Source organism: Thamnophis elegans, chromosome 9 (genome assembly GCF_009769535.1).
Source record: "Thamnophis elegans isolate rThaEle1 chromosome 9, rThaEle1.pri, whole genome shotgun sequence".
Taxonomy (NCBI): domain Eukaryota; kingdom Metazoa; phylum Chordata; class Lepidosauria; order Squamata; family Colubridae; genus Thamnophis; species Thamnophis elegans.
The window spans coordinates 10,729,964-10,748,369 of NC_045549.1; the positions used below are offsets into that span (position 1 = coordinate 10,729,964).

Here is an 18,406-nt window from a genome sequence, read left to right on the forward strand (position 1 = left end):
GCTTCCCAAGAAAGCATAAATCATAATCTTCGCCCCAAAACCTCTCTTTTATTTATACGGCTGTGAATTATGGTCATTCCCAGTCCGCAATGCTTCACAAACAGTCTGTGAAGATTCCGACAGATGTCTGCTCGACTTGCCACAGTCCTTCAGGGGAATGTTGATAAACACCCACTTTATCTCCCTTGGAATGCTGCCAGAGGCCCAATTGCCAAATTTAGCACAGAGTCAAACCGAACTTTTCAAAGCTTGAACCAACCAGACGAACTAATTGCTTCCTGCAAAAGCTCACGTCCCGTTCATTCTTCTTTTGTGTCTTATGGAGGGGCCAATCATCTCCAAGCCTTACTCCCGAGTCGACCCTGATTTCTCAGCTGTTCTTCTGGCAGCTCTGCGCATGCGCACAGTAGGAACAGGCTCCTGCTGTTCTTCTGCCTCGCTCGTGTCAGACTCCGGAGGCAGCAAATAACTACCAGAGGGCCTTGGCCCTCTCTCTGCCTCCGACACAGAGCCTTCGCCGGAGCCTTCCCCAGACTCCAGGACTGGCCCATGTTCCTCCCCAACCTCCTCACTGTCCGACTGCTGGCCGCTGGCAGGCCACAACAGTTGCCCATAAAATGTGCGTTTGTGTGTGGGGGGGGGGAATCAACTTTTATTTTTTACTGCTGATAACTTGTTCAATCTCCTTCCAGTTTCCAACAAAGACAATCCTGTCCAGATCAAGGAATTTTCTGTCTGGTAACTAAACCTGTAGGTATTTGATTCAGATTTTCCTCAGACATGTGTCCTTTACTGAGGCCCAGATCCAGATCAATACAGGTAGTCCTCAACTTACAACAATTCATTTAATGACCGGAGTTACAACAGCATTCAAAACAGTGGTTTTTCCACACTTAGGACCAATCCAGCATCCCCCATGGTCAACGTGATTTACCGTGACCCGACAAAAGGGTGAACGACAAAACCACGCCCGACTAAACCGCGTCGCTAAAACCGCAACGTCATCAGCGCGGAGACAGAAGGGCGCTTTACAACAGCGCGTCGGCAGAAATCCAATTTAAGTTAAGGTAAGGGTTAGCATTACGGTTAGGGTTAGCGTTATGTTTAGGGTTAGGGTTAGTTTTACAGCGCGCTTCTGTCGCCGCGCCGTTGTTGGCACGATTCAACGCTCATTCGTCAGAGCGCTTTAGAACACGCGGTTTTGTCGTTCGCCCTTTTGTCGGTGAACCATGATTTACATTCAGATATCTTGACAACTGGTTCATATTTATGATGTCCCAGGGTCATGTGACCATCTTTGGCAACCTTCGGACATTCAAAGTCAATGGGGGAAGCCGGATTCACTTAACAACCGTGTTACTAATTTAACAATTGCAATGATTCACTTAACTAATGTGGCAAGTCATAAAATGGGACAAAACTCAACCAATTTCTCACTTAGGAAGTTCCAGGCTTAATGGTGGCCATAAGTCGAGGACTACCTATATTACTCCTTGCTCTGTTCTTCTCCTTTCCTACTACAGAGCTTAGGAAGAAAAGAGTGCAAATACAGATGGTCCCCAGCTTACAATTATAATTGAGCCTGGAATTACAGCCATAAGTCACGCTAAGCCGTTAAGTGAGCCATCATAGGACCAAGGATCAACCTGATTTTACATTTTTTGCAGCCTCGGCAGTCATTAAGTGAATATCATCATAGATGTTAAACCATTGTGGGGTTTTTTGTTTGCCAGAAACAAGAAGTAGATGCCAGTTTCCACCAAAGAATATTGTAAATACGAAAATAAATGAATGAAATTGCAGTCATGCGGCCACAGGTACTGCAAACGGTCATAAATGCGAGCAGCTTGCCAAGCGTCCAAAATACGATCCCGTGACCAGAGAGAGCAGCCATTGAAACTGAATTCAGGTCATGAGGTCCATAACAACTTTGAATGGTCAGTAAGTGACCAGTTATAAGTCAAGGATTACCTGTACATTCCCCATGGAGAAAAACGTAACTTTCATATAATTCCCTCTACCTTTAGTTTTGGCTGAATTGCTTCTGGATTATCAGTTTCTTCCCTGCAAGAACACAGGTGTTTCTGTAAGTATTTGCGCAACAAAGCTATTCTCAGTGGGCTCCTTTGAATATTTTTAATTGCTTGGCATTTGGGCTCAGCTTTATAAAGCAGGCAAGGATATAAATATGTTGTGTAGGTGCAAGCACAAAACAAGGCCCAAGCTTTCCATAAAAGAAATTTATTGAGTGGTCACGTGTCAGTATGCAGTTATGAAGTCTTTGCTCAACCATATTGAAAAATGTGCCGTAAGAAATACTTAAAAGGTATTTACACTCTTATCGTGAAAAAGAGTTCGGTTGCATATTCAATGGAGAGAGAGGAAATGTTCACAAAACAATTTTTTTCCTCCCTTTCAGGAAAAAAAATGCAAAATATAAATGATACAACATAAAACATTTTTTTAAAAATTCACAATGAACTATTTACAGTAAAACACATTCTAACAGAAACCCATTTAGCTGCTTGTTGGTGGATTTCTTATATTTTCAACCTTTTCGTAACTGCAGACGCACAGCTGGTTTGGATTCCTCTACAGCTGGGGTAAGCAACCTGTTAACCCACCAGATGTTTGTAATATAATCTCTTGCCCTTGGCCATCCTGTCCAGAGCTGATGGGAAAACGAATTCCAAAACATCTGAACAGCATTTAGCTATCTACACCTTCCTTACAGCCACTCTTGTAAACCCGTCTACTATAGAAACACTTGTGTATTTTACAATTCTGTGTGCGTTTTATGTCCTACTGTAGAAAACCATTACCACTTTGACAGGTCTCCTATTTCTAATTATTAAACTTAAGCTTTTCACCCAATTCACTGCTCTCCCCGTTAAATATTTTCTGACTCCTAATTCAAGCATTCACTATCTCAATCGAGATTGTGGCCCAATTCTTGAAATTTAATGTTTTGGACTTAATCCAATTTATGTTTCAAGCCCCCCCCCCCCTCTCCCCCATTTATGTTTTGTGAGACTTCCTCTGATGTAAAGGTAGAAAGGATTGTGTGGCAAATAATTTCATCCCAAAAGTCTAGACCTTCAACTGTAGTGATTTGATTATTCCATATGGCAAATTAGCAACTTTTCAATTGCCCCTTTACAAAGGGCAATTGAATGTTCTACTTGAACGTTCCAACCTCTGCTGATTTTATTTTTTGTTGCCACTTCAAGCCACGTTAACACTTTTCTCCTTAAGTAACAGTTCTACCCCACAGCTTCACACTGGCGTATCTAGTCTTAAAATTCCAGCATAGAAACATCTTCCAATATCTGGGAAAAAAAAGATGTGTTAAATGTACAGGCCTTATATGGGAAAAAGAAAAGTCATATGCAACTTGGAAAAATCGCCTAGGAAAGAGGATTTTGCAGGAAGAGGCCCTTGAGATTCCTGCCTCTATGCCAATATTAAAGGCTCAGAAACAATCCTATCCTATCCCAATCCTAACAAGACCATCATCCATTCACCGGGCCCCAGAGGGAAGCCGCATAAAAATGTCCCTGTTTCTTTGTCTTCTTGTTCCCCGAGTCAGTGAGAAGTGAACCTTTTTTTCAGTATAAAGGGGGGGCAAAAGCACCAGAATATGGGAAGTCAATCAAAGGCCTGGTTTTTGTGAGGTCAAGCACCATCTGCTCACTCGAATGGACCAAGCTGCAGTAAAATTGGACAGTCTAAAATGCAAAAAAAAAAATGGGAGGGAAAAATAAGATTGCACCTCAGCAAACGACTGAAGCCATAAAGTCAGTAAGACAGGAAACCAGTTTGCAAACCTCCACAATAATCGACGTGGGAACTGTAGATTCCATGGCCAAATGTACAGGTTTTAGTAAAGCTTACACGCACAATGATCTGCAAGATACTAACTGTGGTATCACACTCCTAACCCTGTCACACGCATAGCCTGTCTTCTGTATGGTGTGTGCATAATAAAATCAGATGCAGCTTGCATTGCAACTTGACACTTGGGTTTTGCAAATCTGGATACACCTCCACCACCCGGTCGATGCCCTGTGATATGTCCACAGACCATGGTTGCTGCGTAACCCTGGTCTTCTTGCAGGTAACATGACCCTCCCTTTCCATTTTTCACAGTCAAGGTGCAACCGCATATACTGTACAGTATGCAGATAGCAATTGTTCATAGTTCTCTGCTGCCTCTTGCATAACATAACATAATGCGAAATTAGTAAGTTCTTTCAGTCAGTCACAAAGGAACTATGGGGGGAAAAACGTAAACCCAGCATCTCATACCGTGTTATAAAATGCCTTAAGCAAAAAAAAAAAAAAAAGGCGAAGAGGTAGTGTGAACAAAATGTTTCAAACTGAGCCATTTGGTAGGCTAAGCACCCTGTCCTAAAAGCGCAACCACTTATCCTAAGCAAGACTCGGAATGTTTTGAACATTGGGCGAAATGCGCCAGCAATGCTCTGCTTTGAGCCCGGAAAACGTGGAGGAAATTAAATGCTTTGCACTTGTATTTCAGGCAAGAATGTCCTGAAAGAGGTGGAGGGTTTTTTTTCCCCCCTCCAAAAAGCAACCAGACTTTGAAGACGTTTCGCTACTCATCCAAGAAGCTTCTTCCGTTCTGAGTGAAGAACTGAAAGGAACTGAAGTCAGAACGGAAGAAGCTTCTTGGATGAGTAGCGAAGCGTCTTCAAGGAAAAACAAAAGTCCAGTTGGGACAACCACGATCCAGGTGACTGAGAATCTCCACAGAATTTTGACGCAGGGTGTTTGTGCTCAAACCGAAAGCGATTCAGTTGGAAACATTTAGATATAGATATATATATATTTTGGAATCCATGCAAAGAAGCATCTGGTTCATTCTTCGGAAGAAAGTTTGGGCGATCGCAGAGAGAAATTAGCAAAAACAAAAAGACTAAATCACGGTAAATGAAAGGGGCCGTTGAGTTCAATCCTTTGACATCAAACATCATCCGCCTGGTCAGTTTGGGAGTTGGGTTACACCTGATCCGTCTGATACTCGGAGGCTTCAGAGAGGGTTTCGGAGAAGCTGAGGAAATTCTCTTGGTACTCGGAGCAAATGATCTCGAACCGGTAGTGTCTGAATTCCACCGCGAAGGAGCCGAAGAAACACAGGAAGCACATCACCATTCCCCACTGGATCCGTGACGCCTGCATGTGCAACTTAAACTGATTCATCAAAATGAAATCTGAAGGAGGGTCAAGGAAAAGGCACAGAAACATACACAGTAAGAGGAGCAAGCATTAAAATGCCTCTGGGAATCAGAGCTATATCTGAAACCTACCGTATTTTTCAGAGTATAAGATGCACCGGAGTATAAGATGCACCAAGATTTTTGATGAGGCAAATTAAAAAAAAAAAAGTTTTTGCACTCTGCAGACCTCCCAAAAACGGGCGTTTTTTGTCAAAAAAAATGGCATGCATAGCCTTTAGGAGGCTTATAGAGTGCTCCTAGGGGCTGGGGGGAGGCAAAAACGAGCAAAAAAACAGTCCATTTTTCGCTCATTTTTGCTCTCCCCAGCCCCCAGGAGCACTCTGGAAGCCTCCTGAAGGCTATGCATGGTCATTTTTGCAAAGGGGGCGGGGTTTCAGCAGGCCAAAAATGCAGTATTCAGTGTATAAGATGCACCCAGATTTTCATCCTCTTTTGGGGGGCAAAAGGGTGTGTCTTATACTCCAAAAAATATAGTACATCCCATCCAGTGGTGGGATTCAAAATTTTTTACTACCAGTTCTGTGGGTATGGCTTGGTGGGCATGGCAGGGGAAGAATACTGCAAAATTCCCATTCCCTCCCCACCCTACTAACCTGCTTTCCAGTTCTGTTCTCTTGTGGAGGGCAACAAAAGAAGACCAAGCCAATCAACTGGGACTTTGGAGGCAGCAAATAGATGGGGGCGGAGTCAGCCAGAGGTGGCAGTCTCCAACTACTAAAAATTTCTGCTACCGGTTCAATAGAACCAGTCAGAACCGGCTGAATACTACCTCTGATGCCATCGAACCCACGCCTCACCAGGAAAAGCAGCATTAAAGGCAGTCCTTGACTTACAACCATTTGTTGAGTGACGGTTCAAAATGACATGGGCACTGAAAAAAGTGATTTATGACCATTTTTCACACACAGTCGCAGCATCCCCATGATCACGCGATCAAAAGTCAGGAGCTTGGCAACCGGCATGTATTTATAAGGATTTCAGTGTCGGGGGGACGGGACATGTGATCACTTTTTGTGATCTTCCAATCACATTTTCTTAAGTTATTAAATATTGTAGAATACAAAATACAACAGTAAATAAGAGGACAATGTGCGGGAAGGGAAAAGGGGAAAGAGAAAGAAAAGTGAGGAAAGATAGGAAAACTTTTTGTGATCTTCTGACAAGTCAATGAGGAAGCCAGATTCACTTAACAACTGTGTTATTAACTTAACAACTGCAGTGATTCACTTAACAACTGTGGCAAGGTCATAAAATGGGACAAAACAACTCTCTTGCTTAGCAATGGAAATAGTTGGCAGAATTGTAAGCTCTATTTCGTATTGCTTATTCAACCAAGGTTTGGAACTTCGTTAGTCACGAGAACAAAACCATATCAACCTAAGCAACTGGAAACGTTATTCCTGGGCTGATAAGATTCATACATATATTGCTGCTTGTGTCCGCCCCCCCCCCCCCCAGTATATATTCATTAACACAAAGATTAGATATCGCATGTTACAATAAAGGTAAGTTTCTCAGGAAGACGAGGCGTATGCCATCAGACTGATTGTGATTAGGGTAGGTGATTAAGTAGTGTTTTGCACAACCCTAAAGTTCTACAAGAATTTGATAAGGCATAGCATATGTGGCAGATTAAGGGGAAAAAAAGGATGAATAAATATATTTGAAACACCGCCATTTTTTTAAATCTTCAGGGTTTGTCTCTGGTGTAGGCAATCTGGGAAAAATTTCTTTCTAACTAACAGATTCCACAGCCTAAATAGGTTTGGAAAATCTTTGACATAAAGCATTAGATCTGGAATTTTAAATAGCATAAGCCTATATTCAAGACCTGCTTAAAAATGATCTCATCAAGAAAGAAGCAGGATATTCCCTGTGGGTTATTTTCTCAAGCTGTAGGAACGTCCCAGTGGTCTATGGGTTGGCCTCCAGCTGTTTTTAGATTGAAATTTTCATAATTTCACAATACTGAACTTTCTGTTTGAGTTCAGGGCTGCGCATTTTCCATTCCTTTTCTAGGGAGAGAACATTCCACAGAAAAATCCAAATAGACTTTGAAAATTTAGATACACATGAACATTGGAATACTAAGAAAAATATCTAGCAAATTCATTTTCCATTGAATGATTAAACTATTAAACGTAGAGAGATCCTGTCTGTTCACTGCAAGTCTCATGTGGATACACCTGTATTCACACAATGCGGACAGCCACAAATGCTATCAAAGAATGCAAAAACATGTCCATGTTATTGCCGCCCCATTGCGCTGAAATTTTGACCAAGATTTCAGCTTACTCTGCCATCCAAATGCTGTCCTTACTCTGCTGTCCTTATTTTCCATAAACCCTGAAAACAGTTTTTTTAAGGTTTATGGAAAATAAGAGTTTGAAATCAAAATATATGGATTTATGTATAAATCTAGAATGGTGGATATTCCAGGCTTGGACAACATAGATGTACCATGTTTGGATTTTGGATTTGGATTTATTTATTTATAGGCCGCCCTTTTCCCTGAGGGGACTCAGGGCGGCTTACAATCAAAAGGAAGGGGAGTGTAGGACAATACGAAAAAAGAAATGTGCACAAAGTAAATTAGACAATAAAACTCAACATTCACTCAGCATTCGGGAGGGGCGAAATAAGATTATCCCCAGGCCTGACGGGTTAGCCAGTTCTTGAGGGCTGTGCGGAAGGCCTGGACGGTGGTGAGGGTACGAATCTCCACGGGGAGATTGTTCCATAGTGTCGGAGCCGCAACAGAGAAGGCTCTCCTCCGAGTAGTCACCAGTCGGCACTGACTGGCGGATGGAATACGGAGGAGGCCAACTCTATGCGATCTGATGGGACGCAGGGAGGTAATTGGCAGAAGGCGGTCTCTCAAATAGCCAGATCCACTACCATGGAGCGCTTTATAGGTGGTGAGTAGGACCTTGAAGTGCACCCGGAGACCAACAGGTAGCCAGTGCAGCTCACGGAGGATCGGTGTTATGTGGGCGAACCGTGGTGCGCCCACGATCACTCGCGCGGCCGCATTCTGGACTAGCTGAAGTCTTCAGATGCTCTTCAAGGGCAGCCCCATGTAGAGCACATTACAGTATTCCAGCCTAGAGATCACAAGGGCTCGAGTGACTGTTGTGAGGGCCTCCCGATTCAGGTAGGGCCGCAACTGGCGCACCAGGCGAACCTGGGCAAATGCCCCCTTAGATGTTGTGCATCTAAGATTTTAATTAAGCAGCTATGTGTGATGAACAGGGTAAGAATAAGGTTACAGCATCTGCAAATTCATTAAGTGGACTTTTTTATATTGCACTGAAATCCCTGGTTTTCCAGAGTCTTTTTAAGAAGTAAATCAGTACATCAAGAACAATGTTTTTCAAACTGTGATTATAATAATAATAATTAGCTGCTGCAAGAAGATCACACATCCTGGCTACAAACAATGGCATGACAAAATAGCAAAAATGGTTCATTGGAAGATCTGCAAGAAATAACATTTCCTGCAAGCAAAAAGTGGTGGGAATCACAAAATAGATAAACTGGTAGTAAATGAAGAAGCTAAAATGCTCCAGGACTTTAGAATTCAAACAAAGCATCTGCCACGTAACATCCCCAACTTAGCAATTTTAGATAAGAAAGACAAAGAAATCTGTGAAGATAGTGAACATTGCACTACCTGGAGATAGCAAAACAGAAAAGAAAAAATGGGGGGTGGGGGGAGGAATCAAAAACTATAAAGGCCTGCAAATAGAAGTAGAACAACCGTGGCAAAAGAAACAAATGTAATACTATGAGTAACATGTGCATTGGATGCCATCCCAAAACATCTGGAGCACCAGTTAAACACCATCAGTCCAAAAAATCACCATCAGTCAATTGCAAAAGGCAACTCTGCATGAACTCTTTATGACAATACCCTTTAACACAGGGCTGAAATCAGTGGTGGGTTTCAAAAAATTTAGAACCTCTTCTGTGGGTGTGACCTGCTTTGTGGGAGTGGCTTGTTGGCCATGTGACTGGGTGGGAGTGGCTTGCCAGCCATGTGACTGGGTGGGCATGGCCAACTTGCAAAATGTGGTGAAACTCACTTAACAACGCTCTTGCTTAGCAGCCAAAATGTTGGCTCAGAAACTCTGGCATTTGAAGCACGCAAGTCTTAAATCTGTCAAGTTACAAGACCCTTGCACCCCTAACCCTTTAGAAAAAAAACACCAGGGGTGTTCAAACCTGACAGCTTTAAGACTTGTGGACTTCAACTCCCAGAATTCCTCCTCCATCCATGTTGGCTCAGAAACTCTGGCATTTGAAGCACGCAAGTCTTAAAGCTGTCAAGTTACAAGACCCTTGCACCCCTAACCCTTCAGAAAAAAATCCCCAGGGGTGTTCAAACTTGACAGCTTCAACTCCCAGAATTCCTCCTCTCGCTCTTCATCTTGATGATGTGCGGATGGGCGGTGGGGGGGAGCTGGAACCGATTCTAAATGGCATTGTAGATTTGTGGAACCTCTTCTATATAGAAGAGGTTAGAACTGGCAGGAACCCACCTCTGGGTGAAATCCATCAGGTTCTGACAGGTTCTGCAGAACCGGTAGTGGAAATTTTGAATAGTTCGGAGAACCGGCAAATGCCACCTCTGGCTGGCCCCAGAGTGTGGAGGGAATGGAGATTTTGCTGTATCCTTCCCCTGTCCTCCTCACCAAGCCACACCACGCCCACCAAGCCACGCCCTTAGAACCGGTAGGAAAAAAAAAATGAATTTCACCACTGCTTTAACATCATCACTGTGCAACCAACTGCAATAATTCAAATGCGGCTAATTTTTAAACACTAAAGCTTTGTTTCTTCAACTATTGAAACCTGGGAAATTTGAAAACCCCTAATCTGGGCCATTTGGCTTTAAAATGGGGTTTTCTCCAAACATCAAATGAAGTGCATTTAAAAAAAGCCACAGAACTGAATTTAGTAACAGTCCAGAAACAGCTTATCAGGATGCAAGCTGGGTGTTTTTTTTTTAAGCAATACTTGCATTTTGAAAAGGATACAAAGGACTAGGCACAGAGTTATTGCCGCTGACAAAACCACGCGTGGGATTCCAGCTTTTCTACCTTCATTCTTCAAGTTTATTTTGAGGGTTAGGGCGGACTGAATCCAGCAGGCCATAGTGCCGAAACCAAAGGCCAAAAAGGTGCCAACGTTGTGTATTTCTTCATCATTGGAAAGCTAAAAAGGACACAAAACACGTGACTTTGGTTAATACACCCAGTTAAAAAAACAACAACACTCAGCCAACTTTTCCTAAGAATTCCACTTTCTATTGCTCAACTCAGAATGCCTTAATGTATCTGCAGTGTGCATTGGGATAGCTGAAGGTCTTTGCTTTCTATAGCCAAGAAGTGTTTTGTTTATCTTTTGACTTCCAAACTGATCTTTTGACTTCCAAACTGTAATTGTAAGGACTGTAATTGAGCCCAGAATTATAATACTAGGTCATGTTGGTGATTAAGTCGGTCTCCAAGTGACCTATCCAATTTTATGACGTTTTTCTTCCAGTTTAACATTTTATTGAGTTATAAACTATTGTAAAATACAAAATAAAATAGAAAAGGAAGTGGGGAGGAAAAGGGGAAAGAGAAGTGAGGAAGGATAAGGAAAAAAAGAAAAGAAAAAGAAACATCGAGACTTCTGACTCCCTCTGTCGCAGTAAAAATAAGGCCTTAACATCGAATCACAATAATACGAACAAGCCATTTCTGTAATGATCCATCAATCTAATCGGTAAAACAAAAATTTCATTCTTCTCCACTTCAAGCACGAAGTTCAGAAGCAGATTTTGTGACTTTTTTCTGAAGTAGTTGTTTAGAAAACAGGGCAGCCTTTAAGTGAATCCATTGCCTGCGGCTGGGTGTTTTTGCCAAAAACCAGAAGTTCAAAAACATTGTAAATCAGGGGTGTCAAACTCAAGGCCCTTAAATCTGGCCTGCGGAACGGCCTGGAAATAACAAAGGACTGGCCCGTGGTGCCTCTGGCACCCAAAATGGAGCGCAGGGGGACTGCACATGGACACACACACACACACGTGCCCCGTTTTGGCCAGTGAAGTGTTGCAGGAGGCCATCCAGGCCGAAAATGGGGCATGGGGGCCCGCGTGGAAACACATACACACACACCGTTTTGGCTGGCAGGATGCTGCAGGAGGCATCCGTCCTGTCTCCACCCCCCACCCACCCCGTCCGCCCGGCCCGCAGAGGAGAACTACAATCCTGATCCGGCCCTCACAGAAATCCAGTTTGACACCCCTGTTGTAAATTGTGGTGACCACAGGATGCTGTGAATACAGACTGGTTGCCAAGCACCAAAAATATGATCACACGGCTAGAGGGGCAGAACTCAAATCTGGGTCATAACCTGGAGAAGCAACTGGTCATAAACGGAGGACTACCTACAGCTCTTACATAATTTGGAGCTATGAGTTAAAGGATGTTGACGTTCTTATGCCATTTCCGAAGAAGACCAAAAGAGATCACTGAGACAGTTCCACCTTTTCATCATCTCTTATCCCAGATAACGTAGGTACTAATTAGACTGAGGCTGCCTATGGATTCTAGCTCACCCTGGTCTATTAACAGTAAGCATATTTTATTTCAGATGTGCAGGTTTTCATCTCCTAATAGACCACAGTCCTATTCTTGTGCAAATCCATCAGTCTTGTTTCTTGTGCTCGTTTCTTGTTTATTTATGAAGATACCACTATCACAAATTTGCCAAATCTCTCAGGTGCCTGGAGCCAAAGAGGTAACACAGAAACTTTTATGGTTTGACCCCCAATCAAGATTTTGGCCCATGGAAATACAATTTATGTACTATATATCCAGGCAGCCAGGTATGTTCAATGGCTCCTGCCCTTCTGCCATATAGTTTTTCTACAGAAAAACTGGAGGAAGTTGTTTTGCTGAAGCGAGACAAATGTCACCAAGAGATCTTGCTAAGCACACAATTACCTTCATTGTCTAGCATAATGGCTTAGTCAATTCAGAAGAAAGCCATTTATAGGTAACTAGGACATTCATTAATTGGGACAGGAAAAAAGAGTTCTGGATGCTGTAAGCTGTAAGTCATAATTTGCTCCACTACATTTTATTGAATAAACCATAATAGTTTATGCAAAAAGGAATGCCTTAAGCCATGGCTAAATAGAATGGTATGTGATCTTGGGAGACTGGGCAAAGAGTCACTTCCAAGGGAAAAAATAAAGGTTTTCCCTGTTTATTCATTTCTGCCTCTAGGGGGTGGTGCTCATCTGCATTTCTCAGCAGACAGAGAGAGCCAGTGTTATCTGAAGACATTTCTATTAGTTAGACTTATATACTGCTTCATAGGGCTTTCAGCCCTCTCTAAGCGGTTTACAGAGTCAGCATGTTGCCCCCAACAATCAGGGTCCTCATTTTACCCACCTCAGAAGGATGGAAGGCTGAGTCAACCTTGAGCCAGTGAGATTTGAACAGCCGAACTGCAGAACTGCAGTCAGCTGAAGTAGCCTGCAGTGCTGCATTCTAACCACTGCGCCACCTTCTGTGGTTATCTGGCCAGCATGACTATATGACAAGGCGCACGGATTACCTTTCCACCAAAGTGGTACCTATTTATCTACTTGCATTCGCATGCTTTCGAATTGCTAAGTCAGCAGGAGCTTGAGCGAATAACGGGAGCTCACCCCCATCACATGGCACTGGGGACTCAAACCCAGACAGTCAGCTTTCCAGCTGATAAGCTCAGCGATTTTAACTCTCTGAACCATCGACAAGGGAATAGCCAGATAAAAACTAGCATAACCCACAACAGGATAGTTAGTGGGAGCAAGAGGCTCAGAAAACATCCTTCCTAGTTTCTTTTTTTTTTTAGTCTCATACACACATTTACAACTATACATTCTCTTAGTTACTATTCTTATCACATTTTAACACTTTTAAACATTCATTTTTCCATATAAAGAATTAAAATATATAATCGGGATTGCTTTGCTTACCATTCTGTTTTGTCTTACCACCACCCTACTTTCCTTTCCTTTTCTCCCTCCATCCTTTCTCTAATTTCTTCTTTCCTCGTCTCCTTTCCCTTTTCTTCTTCCCCTTCCTCTCCCCTACTCCTCTCTACCTCTTCCCCTTTGTACCCTCTCCCCTCCTCTTCCTATCCCTCTCAATCTTCCTCTCCTTTCCTCTTTCTTCTTTCCCTCTCCTTCCCTCTCTTCTCCTCTCCTCTTCCTCTGTTCCTTTCCTCTTCTATTGTTGTGGTTCTCTATTTTCCTCTTCCGTCTGGAAGACCCTTCCTAGTTTGTCAGGCTGTAAAGGATGGGTGTGTGTGTGTGTGTTTGTGTGTGGAAGGACCGTACATTCAGACTTGCGAGATTCTCTCTACCATAAAGTTGAATTAACTCTTATTTTAATAACATTTTTATTTTCAAACAAACACAAACACACAACACATAGAACATAAAAGCCTCTTCAACTACATACAGCGTGTCGATTACAAGATCTTTCTGTGTCCTTTCCATAGTCATCACTTGAATTTTATCAAAATTCACATATTATCTATCAAGATATCTTTGTATATATTGTTATTATGCTTCCTTTGTTTGATTATCACTATTATCTTGCCATTTTAGACAAGGTATTGTCTAAAACCATTAATTGTCTAACCATTAATATTATAATGATTCATTATATCATCTTCAATATATCCAATAATGAAGTTTTTTATCCTATTCTAAGTCATTCTATTATTTTAGCATTGATAACATTCTCTAATAATTTTCAATTCAATGTTTTTTCCCATTATTAGTGTCATCAATCTAATATATATACAAATTGTTACAATTATTAAATATCCATTAAGCCTAGCTATCATTACATCCTTTCAACATAAGGCATATTAAATTTGAAGTAAATTTATATTATGACATTTCATTACATCATCCTGAAATCATCCAATGATATTACGTCTTTATATTCTATTTAATATAGAATTGTTTATCTTTCATTAAAAGGCTTTTCAACATCATCTCCATAACCCTCACTTACAGTTTGTATAAAATTTCATATTATCAATCTAGTATATATAAATGCTTTATCATTATTAATCATTTATTTGACTATAGCTATTATTATGTTGTACATAGCACTCAAAATTTAACTACATTTAACTAAATTTTATTGTGACATTTCATTTCATCATCCTGTATCCTTCCAGAAATAGTGTAGTCCAATATCTCTTGCCATTAGTAAAGTCTGTATTCTAAGTGTTTTCTTGATAAGTCTTATGTGGACTTCTCTTAAGAACTTGTTGTTCATTGCATGTCTTATAAGGATTCGAAACCCTCTACCTGCTCCTTTTATCAGCTTAACTTTTGTTATCATTAGTGCTTCTGCCGAGATCACTCTCATTATTTCTGCCGAATTAACTCCTCTTGTTGTTGATCCCTATCTGGTTTACCGCAGGAGATCAACACTAGGTTTATGTAACACACAAATCCAAAAGCAACAAAATGATGTTACTGCAGAATGAAAGGTGTGACACCCCCACCCCACCAGTAAGGAGGAAAAAACAAAATACCTGGAAGTTGCCCAGAAGAGTCATTCCAAAAGAAGCCAAGCAAAAGGCCACCAAGCCACTGATATTGAGCCATGGTGTCAAAACCTTTGGCTTTAACTGAATGAAGCGGAGGACAGCTATGACCAGTGCTGAAAATAAAGAGAAAAAATGGTGACGCAGCTCTGCACAATAAAATAAAAGCTATTAACGTCCATGTAAAGACCCATTTACAGAGACAGGTATTATCACCTTCTTGCAAAACAATTGTTAGCAGAGGTTGAACAGCCCCGAAATGAATTCTCTCTTTAATTTTGTGGATGACTAAACCAGTAATTAGCACCAGTTCCCCCACTCCTATTCCCATGGGATTAGAAATGTATAACTGAGTTTGCACACAAAGCTTAACTTGGTTTCCGAGTTAGCGTTTTTCTGCATTTATACGATTGTCTGCATTTATACTAAGCAAGTGGGCTTGGCTTATACATGCTAAAGAATGACCTAACTAAATCATTAACTAACCTGCTTTATGAGCAGTGCAGGGCATAGCGAAACAAATCACTTGTTATATTTTTTGCAGCGGCCACACATGGGGAGCTGAACACTTGCAGAAGGAAATATAGTATATAGTGTAAAAGGTGCTCGCGCATGCAGCTCCACTTCCAGTCGACCTGTGCATGCATGCGTGTGCACACCGGCCTGCCACTCATGTGGCCCAGTTCCTCTCTTCTCTACCGCCTCCCCTTGGCCAGGCCGCCAAGCCACTCGTGTAAAATCTTGATGTGCTTAGAGCAACATTCTAAATTTTGCAGGAAGCTCATATTAAAAAAGACTCCTTACCATAGAGATCCAGCTTCCAAACCAGAAGTGGAAGAACTGGGTAACCACATATTAGTAAAAAAAAAAAGGGCAAATAAGGACTTTGTGCCTGCTCTTTCACCATGTCTTTCTGTGAACTACAATATCATCCCAGTTTGACTGCCTCAAAACATCTGTATAGATCTGTGAGGTCAAACCTATGGCACGCATGGCACAGGTGGTACGAAGAGCCATTTGTTAGGGCACAGGAGGCGTTGCCCTGTCAGCTGACTTTGGCCTTCTTCAGGAGGCTTCCCTGAAGGCTCCGGAGGGCAAAAAACGGCCCTACGGACAAACCGGAAGTCACCATTCCCAAACTTCTAGATTCCCCGTAGGGCCGTTTTTCGCACTCCGGAGGCTTCAGGGAAGCTCCTGAAGCTTCCGGAGGGCCTCCCGGGGGGGGGGGGGGGGACAGGGAGATGTTTTCACCCTCCCCAAACTCCTAGAAAGCCTCTGGAGCCTGGGGAAAGCGAAAAAAAACACGGCCAAAGTGGGGGGGGGCGCTGGTTACACGCGCATGTGAGCATACGACCCCCCTGCGCTCTCCCCGGTTTTGGCACAGGAGCCAAAAAAGGTTAGCCATCACCGGTATAGATAATTTATTGTTTATCTTAGCAATAATATGGCCCTGGTTCTCCTCCTCAGCCACTTTAAGATACGTGGACTTCGACTTCTAGAATTCCTCATCCAGCGTGGTTTGTAGGCTCAAACTCTTTTCTGAATGTATGTACAGGTAGGTCTTGATGTACGACACTTCGTTTAGTGACTGTTCAAAGTTGCAACGGCATTGAAAAAAAGTGACTTATGGCTCGTTTTCACACTTACAACCGCTGCAGCATCCCCACGGTCACATGATCAAAGCAACCGACTCGTGGCGGTTGCAGCGATCCTCTTTTGCGACCTTCCGGTCAATGGGAAAGCCAGTTGTTAGTAGCACAACTGTTATTACTAACTTAACAACTGCAGTGATTCACCTAACATCTGTGGCAGGGGTGGGTTCCGGCTGGCACTACTACCGGTTCGCTCGTGTGTGCGCTTCTCTCCTCGCGCAATTGAAAAACAAGATGGCGGCGCCGACAGTGCCAACCGGAGAACCAGTTCAGGGGCGTGGCAGGCCTGTGTCACTGCCAGTTCCAGCGACCCAGGCCACCAAACCACTACCGGTTCTGCTGAACTGGTCCGAACTGGTAGGAACCCACCACTAATCTGTAGCAAGCAGATTGCAAAATGGGGCAAAACTTCCTTAACCACTGTCTCACTTAGCAACTGACATTTTGAGCTCAATTGTAGTCATAGGTTGAGGACTACCTGTACAGTACAGGGCTCTGCTTTCCGGGATATAATTTCTAAGAGTCATTTCATTTTCTGCAAGAATAACCATAGGTTTGCGCAAATCGTAATAGTGAAGCTGCTTCACCTTCAGACTAAGTATGGGGTCTTAAAATAATTAAACAGCCCTTGGAGCAAAACACTAAATACATATTTCCACGCTGGCAATGCAACTGATGAATGCTTATATTTATCAAACGTATGGTTAATGTAAGAGGTAAAGGGGAACACACCCATCTAAGCCAACAATTTGTTTGCAAGTGGCAAGGCCAGCATTTCTGAGAAGCTACGCAAGAAAAGTAAACAGTGTTCCCCTTTTGCTCCTGCACTTAACACTGTACGACAGGCAGGATATCTCAGAAATTAGAAGCTGTGTTCATCGACATCAGCCAGCAGCAACTGAAAAATCCATTTTCCTCTAACTTTACCACAATTTGGCATTCATCCCTGAACACCTCCGGATGGTAAAAGCAGATCAACAACGGGCCTAATTTCTGAGAGGGGTAGTCAACTCCTTTCTCCTGGACATGGCCAAGCGGAAGGGCCACTTAGTGGGGATACTGAGCAAAGAGTTGGTCTCAGCGTCCTAAGATTCATTTGTGGGGGAGATATGGAGCTTTGCTCTCTAGCTCTGCCTTGTGTGCCCTTCTCCTCTTATTACAAGATGATCAGCCAAGCCCTGGAAGATTTAACCAATTTCGTTGTATTTATTTTCTACAATGACAATAAAGGCTATACCCGTGATGGTGAGCCTATGGCACATGTGTCACAGGTGGCACGCAGAGCCATATCTGCTGGCACGCGAGCCGTCAGCTCCAGCGCACATGTGCGCACCGGCCAGCTGATTTTCGGCCTTCCAGAAAGTTGGGGGAGGCCATTTTTGCTCTCCCCAGGCTTCAGAAAAACCTCCAGAGCACGGAGAGTGTGAAAAACACACCCAACGGGCCAACTGGAAGTTTGGAAAGGCCGTTTTTCGCCTTCCCCAGGCTCTGGAAGCTTTCCTGGAGCCTGGAGAGGGCGAAATGACCTCCCCTCGGCCCCCCCGGAGGAAATACCAAGCTTAGCTTGGAGGCGAATAGTGCGCTGCACATGGGGGGAGCGTGGGGGGAGTTGTGCATGCATGCGCCTGTGGGGGTGCGCTTTGCATTATGGGTGCTGGCACACATGCACCCTCTTGTACGTGGCCTCTCACATTTTTGGCACCCAACAACAAAGAGGTTCTTCATCCTTTGGCTATATTATTTAGGTTCTTCAGAAGAAGAACCTAAATAATATAGCCAAAGAGCCGAGGTGGCGCAGTGGTTAGAGTGCAGTACTGCAGGCCACTTCAGATGACTGTTATCTGCAGTTCAGCCGTTCTAATCTCACCGGCTCAAGGTGAC

The 18,406-nt window shown here is 43.0% G+C and overlaps 1 protein-coding gene across 1 annotated transcript; it reads right to left on the reverse strand.

The window, feature by feature from the left end:
- Positions 1-2,225: 2,225 nt before the first annotated feature.
- Positions 2,226-15,910, reverse strand: LOC116513217 (transmembrane protein 150C-like). The gene is made up of 4 exons (XM_032224182.1): positions 15,678-15,910; positions 14,862-14,989; positions 10,298-10,475; positions 2,226-5,231 (listed from the first exon to the last, which is right to left on the reverse strand). The coding sequence occupies exons 1-4, from the start codon at positions 15,778-15,780 to the stop codon at positions 5,020-5,022; spliced, it is 621 nt and encodes a 206-aa protein (XP_032080073.1). The 5' UTR covers positions 15,781-15,910; the 3' UTR covers positions 2,226-5,019.
- Positions 15,911-18,406: the final 2,496 nt, after the last annotated feature.